The 15,361-nt window shown below is 47.8% G+C and overlaps 1 protein-coding gene across 2 annotated transcripts in view; it reads right to left on the bottom strand.

Moving 5' to 3' along the window:
* The window catches only part of MVB12B (multivesicular body subunit 12B), a 69,676-nt gene extending 58,589 nt beyond the window's left edge, over positions 1–11,087 (bottom strand). The window contains exons 1-2 of one of the 2 annotated variants that reach the window (XM_085300486.1): positions 9,771–11,087; positions 8,583–8,705 (exon numbers count right to left, since the gene is read on the bottom strand). In XM_085300486.1, the coding sequence (XP_085156612.1) occupies positions 8,583–8,693 (111 nt within the window). In that variant the 5' untranslated portion in view covers positions 8,694–8,705; positions 9,771–11,087. The remainder of the gene's footprint in view (positions 1–8,582; positions 8,706–9,770) is intronic. The other variant, XM_085300485.1, reaches the window with a different exon arrangement.
* Positions 11,088–15,361: the final 4,274 nt, after the last annotated feature.

Below are 15,361 nucleotides of genomic sequence, written 5' to 3'. Positions count from 1 at the left end.
GCCGTTTTGGTTACAGTATCCAAACAATAGTTTGGAAAAGTCAGCATATTAAGGCACTCATTACCACCACACAGGCAAGGGCATACTGTTTCAAGCTATAAGGAGACTCCATTTTGACAAAGCACAGAAGAATTGCCTGCCAAGTGACCACTGCATGGACATGGCCCCAGGGCAGACCAAGAGTTACAAACATTTGTCCTCCTAGGGGAGAAGACAAGAACAACAAGTACTTCTGCAAAGATTGTTATTAAGTCTCTCCTTGTGATTTCACACAGCATTTTAATTGTGTTTAAAATGTCACTTCAAAGCAATAGCACAGCTACAACAGCCACAACAGATTGGCAAAGCAAAGCCTTTGCACTAGTCATCTTTCCACAGCAGGACTTGGGGTATCAGCATGAGAATCGCTCCATTTCATTGCTCAGGAAAAAAAAAAAAAAGACCCTTTTTGGAACTGAATTTTCCTTTCTCTTATTAAATCTCTATACAAGCAGCTGAGCTCTGGAGATCTCTAGCACTATAGACTAACATAACCACTTTTCTCAACACACAGCAGAGCGCATCCGTTACTTCCCCAAGACTCACAGCTTCTGCAGCTCCTTCTTAAGCCTACTGGGATGAAACTTTCTAATGCACCAGACCAAGCTGCATGCATTGCCTTCAGCTTATTCCAAGACACTGGTGTTCTCTGGGTTAAACTGGCATACAGCTTGCCAGCTAAGCCAACAGAACGTACATGGGATCCCCAAAACATTAACCCTTCCAACAGTGGATACTGCAAACATCTCCACGATGTGAAATCAGTTCATCAGCCTACAGCTTCCACAAACTCTCTGTAGATGCATTAGAGGTATGGACATTTCCAGGACTGACCTAAGGGAGAAGCAAAGACCAAACCTTAGGACCTAGCACCAACAGCACCAAGAGAGTCCCTGCAGCAATAGATATGCCAACCAGTTAAGACCAACAGAGAGGCTTCCACTTCCTAACAAGCTTCTCAGGCAACGTTTTTATAATGGCCAAAGCTCTTCGGTTCTTTCTGTAATTTAAATCAACTCATTCTCAGCCACTGAGGCTCTGATCAGGTTTTACTTTTTTCCTTATTCAAGGATGACAAATCGCACCTAACAACATACAACTCTGCCATCTCAGGTCAGTGTTTGTTATCTCACAGCTGGTTGGGGACTAGATCCAGGTATTCATCACTGCCAGAACAGGAGTCAAAGAGTAGCAGCTTCAGGATAATCTGGAAGGATCCTACATACTTTCAGAAGCCTTAAGAGAAATCTCTCACAAACTGGTGGCTCTGACTCAGCAGGACTGCAACAAGCATTCATCAGCTCTGCCTGCCCCTGGGGGAAGATGCCCAGATCTTCACTGCGGTACTGATGGGGCACTCACAGGGACGAGACAGTTCATGTCTCTGCCGGGGGCAGGCTGCAAAGCCCTGGGAAAACACAATCCACCTCCAAACTCTGCATACATATACCTCCAACCAAGCCACACTTCAAAGCAGTGGGAATAGGGGCAGATAGCCCTAAAAGCCACAGCTCAACTTGCATCTCACTGCCTGTCATTTGCATAACYACTGAAGCCAAACCAGGAAGGAATGAGTACCACTGACACAGCCGGGCCTTTCTCCATGTTTTCTAAAGGGGCCTAACTCCTTAGCACCTATTGCTAAGGAATGCCTGTAGCAGCATTATGTCTTAAGGAGATAAAATATCAAGCATACAAAACAGGGTCAGGAAAGTAAATTCCAAGGAAAATAATCTGTTGATGGCCAAAATTTCGGTAACACGGCACCTTATGCAAGTACTCAGCTTGTGCTGAGAGAACTATGTGATAAACGACTACAGCAAATGGCCTGAAGCAGTCACAAAGGGACACACGTAACTTCAGGGAGAAATCTGCTCAAACAAGCTCAGGGAAATGCTCAGTCTCAGTACTCTTTTCACAGAAAAGCAATAGAGGAATTTTGTTCTCCAGGCCAGAAGTCGCTTCTAACAGCCAGAAGGCAWGCCCCAGTTGCTCAATGGATGATAGCAGCAGTGCCCTATACAGATATGACACCTGTACAACACCTGTGTACTGTCCTATCTCCAGTTCAATCTTGCATTCAATTAAATCAGTGGCAAACACCACATTGAGGGCAACAGAAAAATCCTAGGTCCTCCACAGTAGAGACGAATGCACACACATAGAAAATAAGGCAGCAGAAGATCCCACCTTCAAGCTCACTCAAAGGGAATCAGCAGGAGACAGTACTCCCTCCTAGGAACACGGGGTGTTCTCTGTTAGCAGCTATGGGTACCTGCTGTGCTTGGTGCAAGCTGGTAAGAATCCCTGCTCCAAGAGGCTAAGGGTAGAGGCAACAAGACAAACGCACGGAGAAGTGTAGCAGAAACCACATCACCCATCCTATTACTGCTCAGCTGACAGTTCCCAGCAGAAGACACTAACATGATCTGAAGCTATTCAGAAGCACAGCTGAACTCTTTTTAATGCCTTTCGGGCAGGGGGCAAACTCTTCTATTGCTGTTCTCCCAAGTCTGTAATGTTACTGAATTGAGGAAGACTATGGCCCCAGACCACACTGATAAAAAAGCAGCTGATATTTGTTTTTACTGTTTGCACTCGTGTTTTGTTGAGCAGAGACTGTGCACGGAGCGCAGGAAGCAAGAGATGTGTGCTGACAAGACCCTCCAATTATCCAAAGTGTGGGAGAGAAAAGCATGGTTATTGTCTGATCAGCAAAGAGAGCAAAGTGTATTGGCTGCTCTTGGCACTCAGGCAACTCCTATTCACAAGCCCCTGCTCTGTTCATCCCCTTGCATGACACATGTACAGCTTTTGCGGTTAGGTTTCCGCAAAGAAAAAATGCAACAATTTTAAATAGYAAAATTTTAAAACAGGATTTTGCTTTTTTTAATTTCTTGAATTCAGATCTCTCTCTTAAGGTGTTTGTTTAAGAATATATAAAATCCATACATACTCTCTCCACTAAAGGTAAGCCAGTCCCAGCAAAAAGATATTCAGAAAACACTGTTCAGAAAAACAGTACAGTTTACAGCACAGGGACACTTAGCTCAAACTCCAGCCCTTGTAAGAAACTGTTTGAGAGACTACAGCCAAATGCATTTGCTTTGTTAAAGAATATGGTTTGAGTCCTGTAATTTAATTTTTCCTGTGTTAGCCAGTTTTCTTTGTCCCCGCATGAAAGCCTCAAAACTTAACAAGTAGCAATAATCCTAGCCCGAAATTGTAGAACTGACTATGCATAAACTCCTGTTAMATGCAGTTTTTCATCTAACCTCTAAGACTTAGGAATTTTATACAATACTTACAGCAATAACAAGTAATTTTTAAGGTGGAAGTGCAGTACTTAAGTTGATACCATCTCCCTTACAACTAACTGCCCAGAATACATCTGAATCAGAGTTAGCTGAAACGTATGAGAGTCCCCCAGGGCAAGCAAGCAAGCAAGCTGCAATCTCAGCCTCTTCCAAAGAGCAAAGCCATGCAGTGTTTAAACTTTGACTTAACAATGCAAAAAAAATCCCTTTCAGGGAACAACCTAACATTCTAACTAGTCAAATATCTAATAAAAAGACCAGTTAATTTCCCAGTAAGTCATGAAACGAAGCATTCGATTTATCTTCAGAGACTTACTAACATTTCACACGACTCACTAGAAAGGCAGCTCCCAGATTAAACACGGAGCTTTTCCTCTCACGCAATCTCACTTCTTTCGTGTTCTTGATAAAGCTAAGTAAAATCTTCCTTGCCCATGTCAGCCCAGGGCCACGGAGTACAGGGTGGCTTCGTGCATGCTGTGTCTCATGCCACCCATGCGGGTGCACACAGCAGCATCACGAAGCCGGTGCTTCCCTGTCAGCAATCCCATGTCCTGCCCAGGGCACGTATGGGAACCTCAGCCAATGGCACAGCTGAAGGGAAAGCTGCATAGGATGAAGGAAAGGAGGCTCTGCCTGCAATCAACAGCATGTGAAACAACAGAAACCTCTGCTCCTCCTCCCTCAGCCCCAGGCTCTCTGCCCTCACCCTGCCAAGACTGGTGTGAAGCACATGGCACTTAGAACAGGATGCTAGAGATCGAGAGCACAGCGAAAGGAGGTAGTAAGGGGTCAGACCCTTGGGTTCTTCAGATGTTTCTTCACCAAGCTGAGCTACTGCCTACTTGAAGTGCCTGCTCCCCTGCTACCTGCCCTGGCCATGCACAAGGCAAACTTAGCAATACTACTTGCAGAGCATTTCCAAACAATGCGAGTAGCTGAGCAAAAAGCAGCTGTGGTTAGAACCTCACCCATCCCCTGGACCCCACTGAAACACCAAGCAGAACCATTCCTGCTTCCACTGAAATGTAACAGTCACAGGCATCAACCCCAGCAATTAATCCTTTATGCTATGGCCCCATACCATCCTGCTGAAGACTTTTTTCAAGCCTGGAGAATATAAGCACGCATTGACTTATCAGAAAACTCATGGGGAAAGAAAACAGAGTAATATAAACAGGAAGCTTCTTACATCATCTGCTGGGCTCCTGCAGGCAAAGAGGAACCCCGCTGTCCTTCAAAGTGCCTGAGCAGCACTGCTTCATGACGGGAATGTGCCCTCAGCGGGACAACACTAGAAGGGAGTCTGCCTGGAAAGACTGAAGCAGACCCATCCTGGTAGGAACGGCACCAAATGGCTCCAGCTCACCATCTTCTTTGCTTGGAAAAGATGCAAGGAAAATGCAAGATGGAGGAGATGGCACTCAGCACTGAGATACCAGGCAATCAGTGCTGCAAGCACCCCTATACCTCCTGACCATACTGCAGTGGGGTGCTATTCCTCGACACAAAGTCGCTCAGGTTTGGCAGCTGTATTCCAACACTACGAGCTAAATCCAGCCTGCATCAAAATCACAGCCACAGAGACYGCAGGAACAATGTGGGCTAAACAGTATCACAGCAGAAGTGTGCGCCACAGGAAGGCTTGGGACCAGCAGGAACGAGGCTACTTCAAGCTTCCTCCCACACCCTCATCTGCACCAGGCACCAAAGGCAGGAGGAAGTCTCTGCATTCATGAATTCTCCAAAAGTAGTGCAGTAAGATACTGCAGCGAAACACCAGCTCTATCAGTTCACAGTCTGTGCCAACGCTAGAAGGTTACAGCTGGGCCCAAAGGTCCCAGGAGAAGGAAAGGACGCAAAGAGAACAGGAGAGGAGAGGGACAAGGAGGGGTGACAGGAAAGCGAAGCAGCAATCTGGATAGCCAGGTTGACTGCCCTTTAGCAGTTCACCTGGCACACACCCAGTATTGAAGATGGCGCTATTCCTTCCCAGCCCCACAAGGRACTGTCTTTCTCCTCACGGAACTGGAGATTTCTGGCATTTTTGCAGCCAACAGTCCAGCAAAGACATCCCTCAAGTATGTGCTATGAACAGACTTGAAGAAAGCGACACCCAGTAAGGAAGCAATATGCCCCAGCCTGCTTCTCCAAGCGTGGAGTGACTTAACTGCCGCCCAGCAGCGAGGACGGTGTTACTGGCAATCACAAGATGGTCCTCTGGACAAACAGGCTCACTGAACGACCTTCCCCCAGCCCCGAGGGACGGGCGGGCAGGCAGGGGCCGGCTGCCGAGGCCTCACCTGCTGAGGAGCCCGGATTAGCTCCGCTGGTCAAGGGTGCTCTCCGACGAAGCCCGCGGCCGAGCCGGCTGCTAGCCCTCCGAGCCGGCTGCTAGCCCTCCGTCAGTCAGGCTGCCGCGCAGGAGCCACGCTTCCACTGTCCCCAGGGTCCTTTCCGCCCACCTCTTCTCCCTTTCCACCCCACCCATACGCTCAGTCTTGCCAGTTTGGGCAGATTTTCAGGAATCTAAGTACAGACATAGTCTGTATGTTTTGGCAAAATCATACATTACTGCTTCAGCTATTCAAAGAATTGGCTAGTCATTACAAGCATCAGTAGCTGTTTTCTAAGCAGACACAAAGGGAATGGAGATAGATTTCCGGATAATCAAAAAAATACTGGGGGGAAAAAAACCCTCCTACCTTTTCACCAATATCCCCATGGGTTTCGTACCTGTTGCCCTCTGCTATGCAGCACTGCCCACCTCCAACCCTGACAGTACACCAGACCTGCAGGGCTCTACACAAGCTTGGCAAACGGACCAGGCCATGTCCCTGGGCAGTTAACTTAAACCTTGGCCATAAACACGAATGCCCTTGCTTGCTTGTTTCAAAAAGGAGCAAAGGGAAAAGGAAGGAAAATTACACTGTAATGTTTGTTTACTGCAGAAAGGACATGCAGGAAAGGAAAACTACATAAAGCCTATAAATAATATATCGCAGAAATGGAGAACTAGGTACTTCTCTTCACTGTCACAGAGCTTAAAACCATCCCTGAAGCTACCAGATGTCACCGTGATTACTGACAAACGGAGATACTTTCCCATACTACTCTGAATTCACCTCTAGAACTGAATGCTGCAGGATGCTGTAGCAAAAGGCAATGCTTAGGGAAACTGCAAGAATATCCCGAGACAGATGGTGTTAACACTTTTCAAACAACCTTGAATCTCCCTTTCAGGGTGCAGTTTGAACCTCTAATTATTATGGCTTTGGGAAAAATACTCCTAGAATGGAGCTGCCACAGCTACCTTCTTCAAGGCTTTACACCTGAAGTGGCAAGCAACTGCTAGGGTCTTTCCAGGGAAACCACGTATCTGGAAGCACAGAATTTGAAACTGCTTAGGTCCACACGTTCCCAAATCTCAGAACACACCATGGACTTTTTCCACTGCATTCAGAAGTTAACTTCTGCATGTTTGGCTTCATGTTTTGAGACAGTAAGAACTGGGTCTCAGAGAGGTCATGGGGAAGTGGCAACCCTGCATACCACGTACAGTTATAGAGTCCTGACTTGGGCAAAAGAGCACATTCCCAAACATCAAGACAAGAAGAGCACAGCCCCACATGTCACCATCCTCTGAGTTTTGGCATAAGGACATTGCACTACACCACAGTGGCACCTACAGCACCTGTGGTGATGTGGCTTCTCCAAGGTGGAAAGAGATAGACTGCAGGTTGAGAGGTCCACATACAGCATCCAGACACTGAGTCAGACTGCTGATTTGCCACATAATAAGCTGAAGGAGAAAATGGGTGAAGTCATGCACAGGGTACAGCAACTGCAGATAGCAGGCACCTTACCACTGCCTAGAGCTGGACTGCTGGCCCCTAGGTCTGAGAAGAGCTCCTTGTAAACACACCGGAAGAGAAAAAAAATCAGAGGAAAGGCAGCCTTCTCTCTGTGCCCCCTAGGAGAGAGCGACCCACATTCACAASCATTATTACACCACCACCGTAATTGGATTAAGCCACCACAGGAAGAACCTTTTATCTTGTTTAGTGTAAACTGCGTTAGTGTTCAAGCTCCCTATTAAACCACAGACAGGCTATCTGGGGTGAGCGCTCTCTCTGCCCAGTCATTTAGACGGAATGCAATTCTGTTATCACAGCCCTCACATTGTCCCATGCTCCTTTATCAGAGCAAGCAGCTAATTACACAGCCTGGCTCATGCAGGCAATCAGCACTCAGAAAAATGCACTAAATGCAAAAAACCTTCTAGGTCTCTACGGAGCCTTTTCACAACCCTCTCTCCCATAATGTCCTTACTTCAGCCTAATCCATTTTCTTCCCTTTCACACTGCACAGGCTCTGCTGTGACCCAGAGCTGTAAAGGTGTAAGCAAAGCCTCACTTAGCTGGCTTCCACACCCGACTACCCAAGTTCAGCTGGAGTAAGATATATAGAAAGGTGAGCAGATGGACTATGGACCAAATCTTCACATAAAGCTCTATATGATTAGTATGTTATGCTGTTTCACTGGTTGGGCCACTAGCCTATTGGGCAGGGGTAGGAGGAGGGAAATCAGACTATTTGTTATACAGCAACTTATACAAGCAATCCAAGAAACAAGCAGCTGTTAAACACTGACCTCCATCTATCCATTCAGAGATGTTTACGCCTCTCATCTCTGCTGCATCCAGCTGCCTTTTCTTGCTGCCAATGCCTAATTCAGGGGTTTACACTCTATCCATCAAAATTGCCCCTGCAATTTCAGCTGGATGCAAAACTCTGCTTTCCATTCTGAAGCTTCTCATCATCACTGTGCAGTGCTTATATGTGGGATTAAACAGCTGATGCGGGATCCATTTATTCAGATATAATTTGTGCAATACTTAGGAATCCTTCAGGATGAATGTTACTAGGATTATTAAATTTGCATGCCACACTAGCCAGCTGTTTCTGAAAAAACCTCCTCCAGGTAATTATGCTCCTATGGGGCAGCACAGATGAAGTAGCATGACTGCACCCACAAAATCCATCTAAGGGAAAGCACTGCTGTGGGCTGAGAGGTGGGCAGCTGTATGTAACATTAGTTCTTAAAACACATTCCTGAAGGCAAGTCTYGTCCGGAAACGATGCTGTTCCCAACAAAGTAAAACCTCATTAACACAGAACCAAAGCTTTAGCAATGGCAGCTGAAACAGCTGAAACTCTACTTACTACATCGTAACCTGTTGGTGCTCGGTTCCGGGATGCAACGACGCCAACACCTGTGATTGGATCCATCGGCAAGTCAGGCAAAGCATCTGAAAGGTCTCGCACTTCAGGCATTRTGGACTGATCCTGAAACAAAAGGAGCAGAATTGAATGGCTGCTCTGCAGCACACCCCAGAAGAATACACAGAGCACTGACAGCCTGCATGCATGCCACCGTGCCTGTGCTAAAGCACACCGACAAAACTGCCAATTTAAACACAGGGTTAGGCCAGACACACCTTCTGCATTTTTGTTTGTTTTTGATAAGTTACATTTGTGTAATGCCTGAAAGGTATGGAATTTGGGCCAACAGCCTCTTCTAAGATTAATTTTAGTTTCCAGAATATTTAGCATGGGCTGGTCTCCATCTAGCAACAGTAAAAAAAAAAAAAAAAAAAAAAAAAAAACAGGCTCATCCCTCCACTCCCAATAAAGAGCAAATTTCACCCCCCAGTCAGGCTGGTAGTTCTGCCATCTTTAAGCATCAAGAAACACCCCAAACACCCCCAAACGGTGTTAAACAAGCTGGGGGTTCCCCTCATGAGGCTTCGGTCCCATCACACCCTCCTTAACAAGACTATTTTCATGTAGCAGCACAGATGTATCTGGCGCTGTATGCATAACTACACTTGCTGCAAAGAGCTCAAACACCAGGGAAACACAGACGAAGCAGCACAGGATGGTCTGATGAAAAGCAGACACAGGCCTTGAAAAAAAGCTGAGATCTTCCAGAAGGAAAGGGAGGGCATCACTGAATACTTCAGGGGAGGGAGATATGCAAAGGGAGTAGAAGAGGGTAAAAATCAACTCAGTTAGGAGAGATGCTGTTGCAGGAAGCAGAAGGAGAGGGCAAAAGCACTGCTGGGAGAACTTGCTGAGGAGGAGGAGGAAGATGGGGAAAGGTGGCATGGCCTCAGCATATGGTCTCCTGCCAAGGCAGCCAGTTAGGGCAGGTCTTTGCTGGCTTCCAGGTAGGCCTGCCCCAGGAAACTGTCCCCCACGCATCCAGAGATAAAGGGCAGCACTTCAGGTAAACAAGCACCACTGCTGAGCAGCCAGACAAGCTGTGAACCAGCGCTACCTAATTCAATTCCCTCTTTGCAGCAATTAAACCCCAACATTTCTAGGCCATGAAAATGGCTGGTTACTTACTGCTTCTAGAAAAGGCAGAGGTGAGTGCTGGTGCCAGTGGACCTGGGTTTACACTTCACAAAGCCCAGTCTGAACAAACATCGTGCTGCAGGCAACAAAAAAGAGCAAGTCTGGGCCCTAAGTAAATAATAATACCATACAAACAACCAGACTATCCGAAGCATTCAAAATAACAGAAGCCAGTGATCAGAACTGATGAAAACACAATTGCCAATGAACCAAATCCAGGAACGAGTTCTGCTTCCTCACCTAGACTAGCATCCAGAAAGCCTAGAGCCAACTGAAGTGGACTCACTTTGTCCTCTGTGTAGTTTAATTTCCAAAGCACAACCACAAGTGCATCCTGAACTTTACTTGCYCATCACCCCCCTCCATCACAGCAGTGTCGTCATCCTCAGCATCAGGGAAGAACAAGGAAATCCTCAGACCCCACTGCAGACCTTGCACAGAGGACACTACTCCCACATGCAGCTAAGCACAATTCAGACAAATCAAACCATGCAGCATTCCCGCACTGCAGCCCACAAGCTCCTCAAAATATCTTGCAAATAATCCAGAGAGGAGGRCCTAAAATACACAGGACCGAACAAACATAATGGGAATTTAATAAAGAACTTACAATCTGTTCTTCATATGAACACATGCTTTTTGAAACTTTTCCAAGTCACTCGCAATAACTTGATGACTTGTTATTACACACTGGGAGGAGCTGCGAGATAATGAATGCTGATACTGGCTTCCGCGAGGTCATTTGGAACTGTACCACAGGTAACTAACTAATGCTCTTCCCTAATGCACTGAAGAAAAACCCATGGTTGATTTTAGCAATATTGCTGCTGTACTGAGGGAAAGCAGATCTTTTCTCCAAACACCCCCTACCACCAGCAAACACGTCGTCCAACGAGGCACCCTCTCCCTCTGCGCGGCTCCACGGGGTGCCAGAGGCAGCGGAGCATGTTCCCAGAGCAGCAGCACGGCCCGAGGGAGCACACAGGAGAACAACGCTGCTATGTGCTGGATCAGCACTATCGTTTCATCTCAGGTGGCGACCAGAGAGCCCTTGCCCCTTTCCAAAACCCTGGACCAACCAAGACAGATGGGAAGGAAATGTTCTCTGCCCCTCCTCTTTTACAACACTGCTCAGAGGAACAAGGCTAACGCGGGGGGCAGACTCGCTAGAGGAGGTTCCTGAGGCGGCTTTGGGGGACAAGCCGAGAGCCTGGCGCGAGCTGGGGCCGGCCGACGGGGAGCAACGGGCAGCAGGCCGCCCCCAGGCCCGAGCACGGCCGCGGAGGGAGGGGGGTCCCGGCAGGCCCCTGCCCGGGGCGGGGGGAAGAGGGGCACCTCTGCGGAGGAGCCGAGCGGCACAAGGCCGCTCGCGGGGGCCTGACTCGCCGCGGCAGGGGGAGGGGAGGGAAGCTCCATCAATCCTCGCTCTGTCTCGGCTCACACAAAGCCTTTTCACGGCGGTAACAGCAGCGGCTGAGCACTAACGAACAGGGCTTTCCGCCTCGAGATGGCAGAAGATCGAAGCTGCAGATGTGGCGGGTCCAGAGGGTCCCTCGCGGCACCCGAGAGCAGCGAGTGGGCGGCGGGCAGCGGCTGGGCTCCTCGCGCTGCTCCTGCCGCCCAGCTCCGGGCACGCTGCCCCTGCCCGGCCCCCAGACTGCAGCCGGGCCCAGGAGCCRGCAGGGACGTGGGAACAGGGCCTCTGTTGGGAAAAAGAGCAACTAGATCTCCGTGCATCGCTGCACACCCCAGAGCCAGTGGGGCCCGCGCGTTTCTCCTGCAGCAAGGATTGGGGCGCAGGCCGGGGCTCCTCCGCGCTAAGAGCTGTGCGAGCGAGCTGTGGAAACCTGTACATGGATCTGAGCGGTCGCCTGCTAAGGGTAACTTCTCTTTTTGTTTATGGCATCGAGGATCCATCTGGAACAGACATGAAGCAGTAGAAACCAGTTTGTACACACAGATGAATGATTTTGTAAACTCTATGCAGGTTAGGGAGGAGTTTCTGGCTGGGCAATCATACACGTGATGAGTTACACTTCACTTCTCCCTCAGAAGCATCTGCAAAGCTTAGTTTCTTTTCTATCATGTCTTTCAGCTTAAAATAAAATAAAAAAAACCCAGTGAAATAACAGGAATAAGCATTCCTATTAGAAAGCCTGTTATTTTAATGAAGCTCTCTTTAAGCAATGCAAATCCGACCTATCTGCCTGGTTATTTGGAAACATGCTCCCCGGAGTGGTCCTCAGCTGCCCCATCACCTCCATTCACAGCCCCCCAAGGCAGGAAGGGAAGCCGGACACAAGCCCCAGGGCAGGAAGAAGCTCACAGACACTGTGGGGCCACTAGGACAAAGCAAGCGGGGAAAGGACGTGCCTCCACCAAAGAAAATTACTGCTGTTACGTGCATCCTGCTGCAGCGAGCAGAGGAGCAGTGCTTGGCAGAGCAGGCGGGGATGCCCTCGGGACAACAGAGAATGGGCTTTTGATTCGCAGTGGACATGTGGCTGACTTTATTCTAAACGGCTTCTCTAACTAGCCGTGTTTATCTGCCTTCTCTCCTCATGGCACCAGCCAGAGGAGAGCAGGCAGCGAGGAGGGCTACAGGGATTTCAATCCCTGCCTGCAGCAGGGGGATCTCTCCTTGGGCTACGCTTGCGGCCGGAGCTGGCTCAGCCCAGCAGCACTGGGGAACCATCCTTCTGCTGAACTTGCAACCAAAGGCCTCCTCCTGCATGCAGCATGCAGATTAGGGGAGCCATAGGCACTGCCTTCACAAGGCTCTTCTAGGAACCACCTCTGTCACCTCCTTCTCTTCACCTCTCCCAAAATACCTGCCTTACATGCTTTGTCCCCCCTCTCCTCGCTCTGTGTGGCACCAATCCAGGCCTGGCTCAGCATGGCTGGCTACAGCAGATCAGGCATCTTTGCAGGTATATGGAATAGAGATACTTGAGCTGACTTGGTACACCCCCGCTGCCAGCAATGCTGCCCAAACAAGATACATCTGTGAAGCCCTCAGTACCTGGCCAACATTAGTGGAAGATAGATCTGTAACCTGAGAGGCAAGCAGATGTGTACATACTCTCATGCTCTGCAACAACAGCAGGGAACTCTGTTTGCATCAGCAGCAAACCTTACACACAGTTGCAAATTGTTGCACTTAAGCCAGTGTTTGATCTTCCTTGTGGTGACCTGAGAGCACAGGCAGATCCCCATTCGGGGATGAAAGGTAGGAATAGACTTTCCTAGAGAAAACACTGGCAAAACTATCCTGGTCCATCAGCAATGAAGCAAGGACCCTCGTTTCAAGGCAGACACAGATCGCTCTGCTAGCCACAGTGCATGGAGGCTGGGTAGCAGAGATGTGCGTCAGACATGCCTTGCAGCAAGCCGAGACTCTGCACAGATCAGCTAACAAGGTTTCCAAAATTCTTTGCAGCAGGAAATTCTAGGCCAACAGATTCATGCCCTTTATACAAAACAGAGGAAGTGGCCTTCTGTCTAATTCTGCCATCTCTGACTCCAGAGACTTTGTCAGCCTACAGGGCAAACAACAAGGTACGGACAAGGGGAGGAACAGCCCAGGAGCTGATGCAGACAGTACGCAGTGACATTTTGTCAGAAAGCCACACAAGTGTAATCTAGCCACAGAATCTAGGTTTGATCCATCACCACACAATACTCACTTTTGTTCAGAGCCGGGTCCACCTACCTGCAAAGTATTTACTTCCAACATGCACACTGGCTCTATTCCTGAGACGATTTTCTAACACAGGGCCCTTGTTTCCCTGCTAGCATAAAGCGCGCTGCTGACTGTCGGAAGCAGGAAGCTCCAGATAGCTGCCTCGGCTGCCCAAGCCTCATGTGGTCCTGAGATATCAAGGTTTATTCCAGCCCATCACCCTGAGGATGGCTGTTCTGCAGTCCATGCCCACAGCTACAGGTCTCCCCATCTGCCTGGCTTTTGGAACCCCCCTAACACAGTCCACTCACATTTTTTTTTTGCTCTCTCACATTCCTGGATTGTCTCTCACCCATTTTCTTGCTAGCTCATCTCTGCTTTTATTAGTTTATCCTGCACATACTTTTCTGCTGGCTTCACTGTCCACTTCAAGTATTCCATTAGGCTAATCTGACCACACACACTGCTATGTTTTGGCTGTGACATATACAACAGAGATAACACTTTTAGAAGCGAATGTGTCATTTTGTGGAGTATTTTTCCTTCCTGGCATTCCATTTTAACAAATTAGAMAAGTTCACAAGCAGGTGGTGAATCAGGCCTGATGATGTATTTGCTAAAGAAACATCATGCTGCCAACAAAACAGGTCAAGCTCTGAAGTTAAATAGCCAAGGAGTTAGAAAGATAATTGTAGTATTGTTTCATCCTCAACTACAAGCCCCACGCTTTGACACTAACTTGCTTTTCTGACAGGCAGAAAGCATGAGCTGAGGGAAAACTGGAAAAGAATTATCAACTACCTCACTAACCTCCTGCACCCTGTAGGAAATAATCTTATAAAACCAAAGCGGACACACTGCTAAAACCTTCATTCACATGCTCAGGTATCCTTGCATCATTTCGAAAGTGARGTAGCTACTACTGCTATAACATGGATCGTTTGAACCTTAGACGGATGTGTATCTCCGCACGTTTAGTCCACTCGCCACCTAAGCGTACGCACACCCGAACAGGACAGAGCCGCAGCCAAACCTCTACTTCCATTCATGGAATACTACATAGCTTCAATCAAAAAAACAGGACACCAAGACTGGACATGTGGTCTGTGCTCTAGAAGCCTGGATGATCACAAGCAGACAGAATTTCAGTTTCAAGTTTCACCAAGTTATGTCTGGAATCATCTCTACACAAAAGCTAAAGATGAACTCCCACTTCTGAGACAGCTGCCCCTGTATCAGTTGCAAAATTTCCAGTTTGTGACAGAACTAAATGGAAACAGGAACTTAAATAACAGAATTAGCCAAATTCAGACCTTGCATTACTTCTCAACAGTTCTAACTATGGACACTAACATGTGAAGAGTGTCCTATTTCAAACCAAAATAGATTTCCCTACAGAGATGACCTTGCACCAGGGTAGCAAAATTTACATGGCATTCAGTTCTGTTATTTCTATCTTGGCAGGTGTACAAAAAAGTCCCTGGTGGTTAAAGGAACCCGTAAGCCTGGGATTCACGTTGTCAGAGAGAAGTGTACACTACAAAACAGAAATATTTTGTGATTAGTTTCACACTTCTGGAATCTCAAACTAAGTTTTCATCCTAGTATGCTGAGAAAAGCGAATGGATAAGGCTATTTCATCTAAGAATTACAGGGATGATGCTGAATCGCGCTGCTGACTTRCCACACAACATGGCAGGCTAGACACAGGTATATTTTAGCATGTCCTAGCTCAGTTGAAATAAAATAMAAGATGGAGAAAAATAAATTTTAACTTGACCAGCTGAGCACCTGCTGAAGCCCAGCTTGCCTCTCAGYTGAAGTACTCAGAACTTGTGTTACCATGATCAAGCTGTGAAGGCCCCAACCTAAAGAAAGCCTAGAAAATACTGAAGTTTAG

Source organism: Rhea americana, unplaced genomic scaffold (genome assembly GCF_003343005.1).
Source record: "Rhea americana isolate MKP2758 unplaced genomic scaffold, rheAme1 scaffold_164, whole genome shotgun sequence".
NCBI lineage: Eukaryota > Metazoa > Chordata > Aves > Rheiformes > Rheidae > Rhea > Rhea americana.
This window is presented reverse-complemented; position numbering and strand designations above follow the sequence as displayed.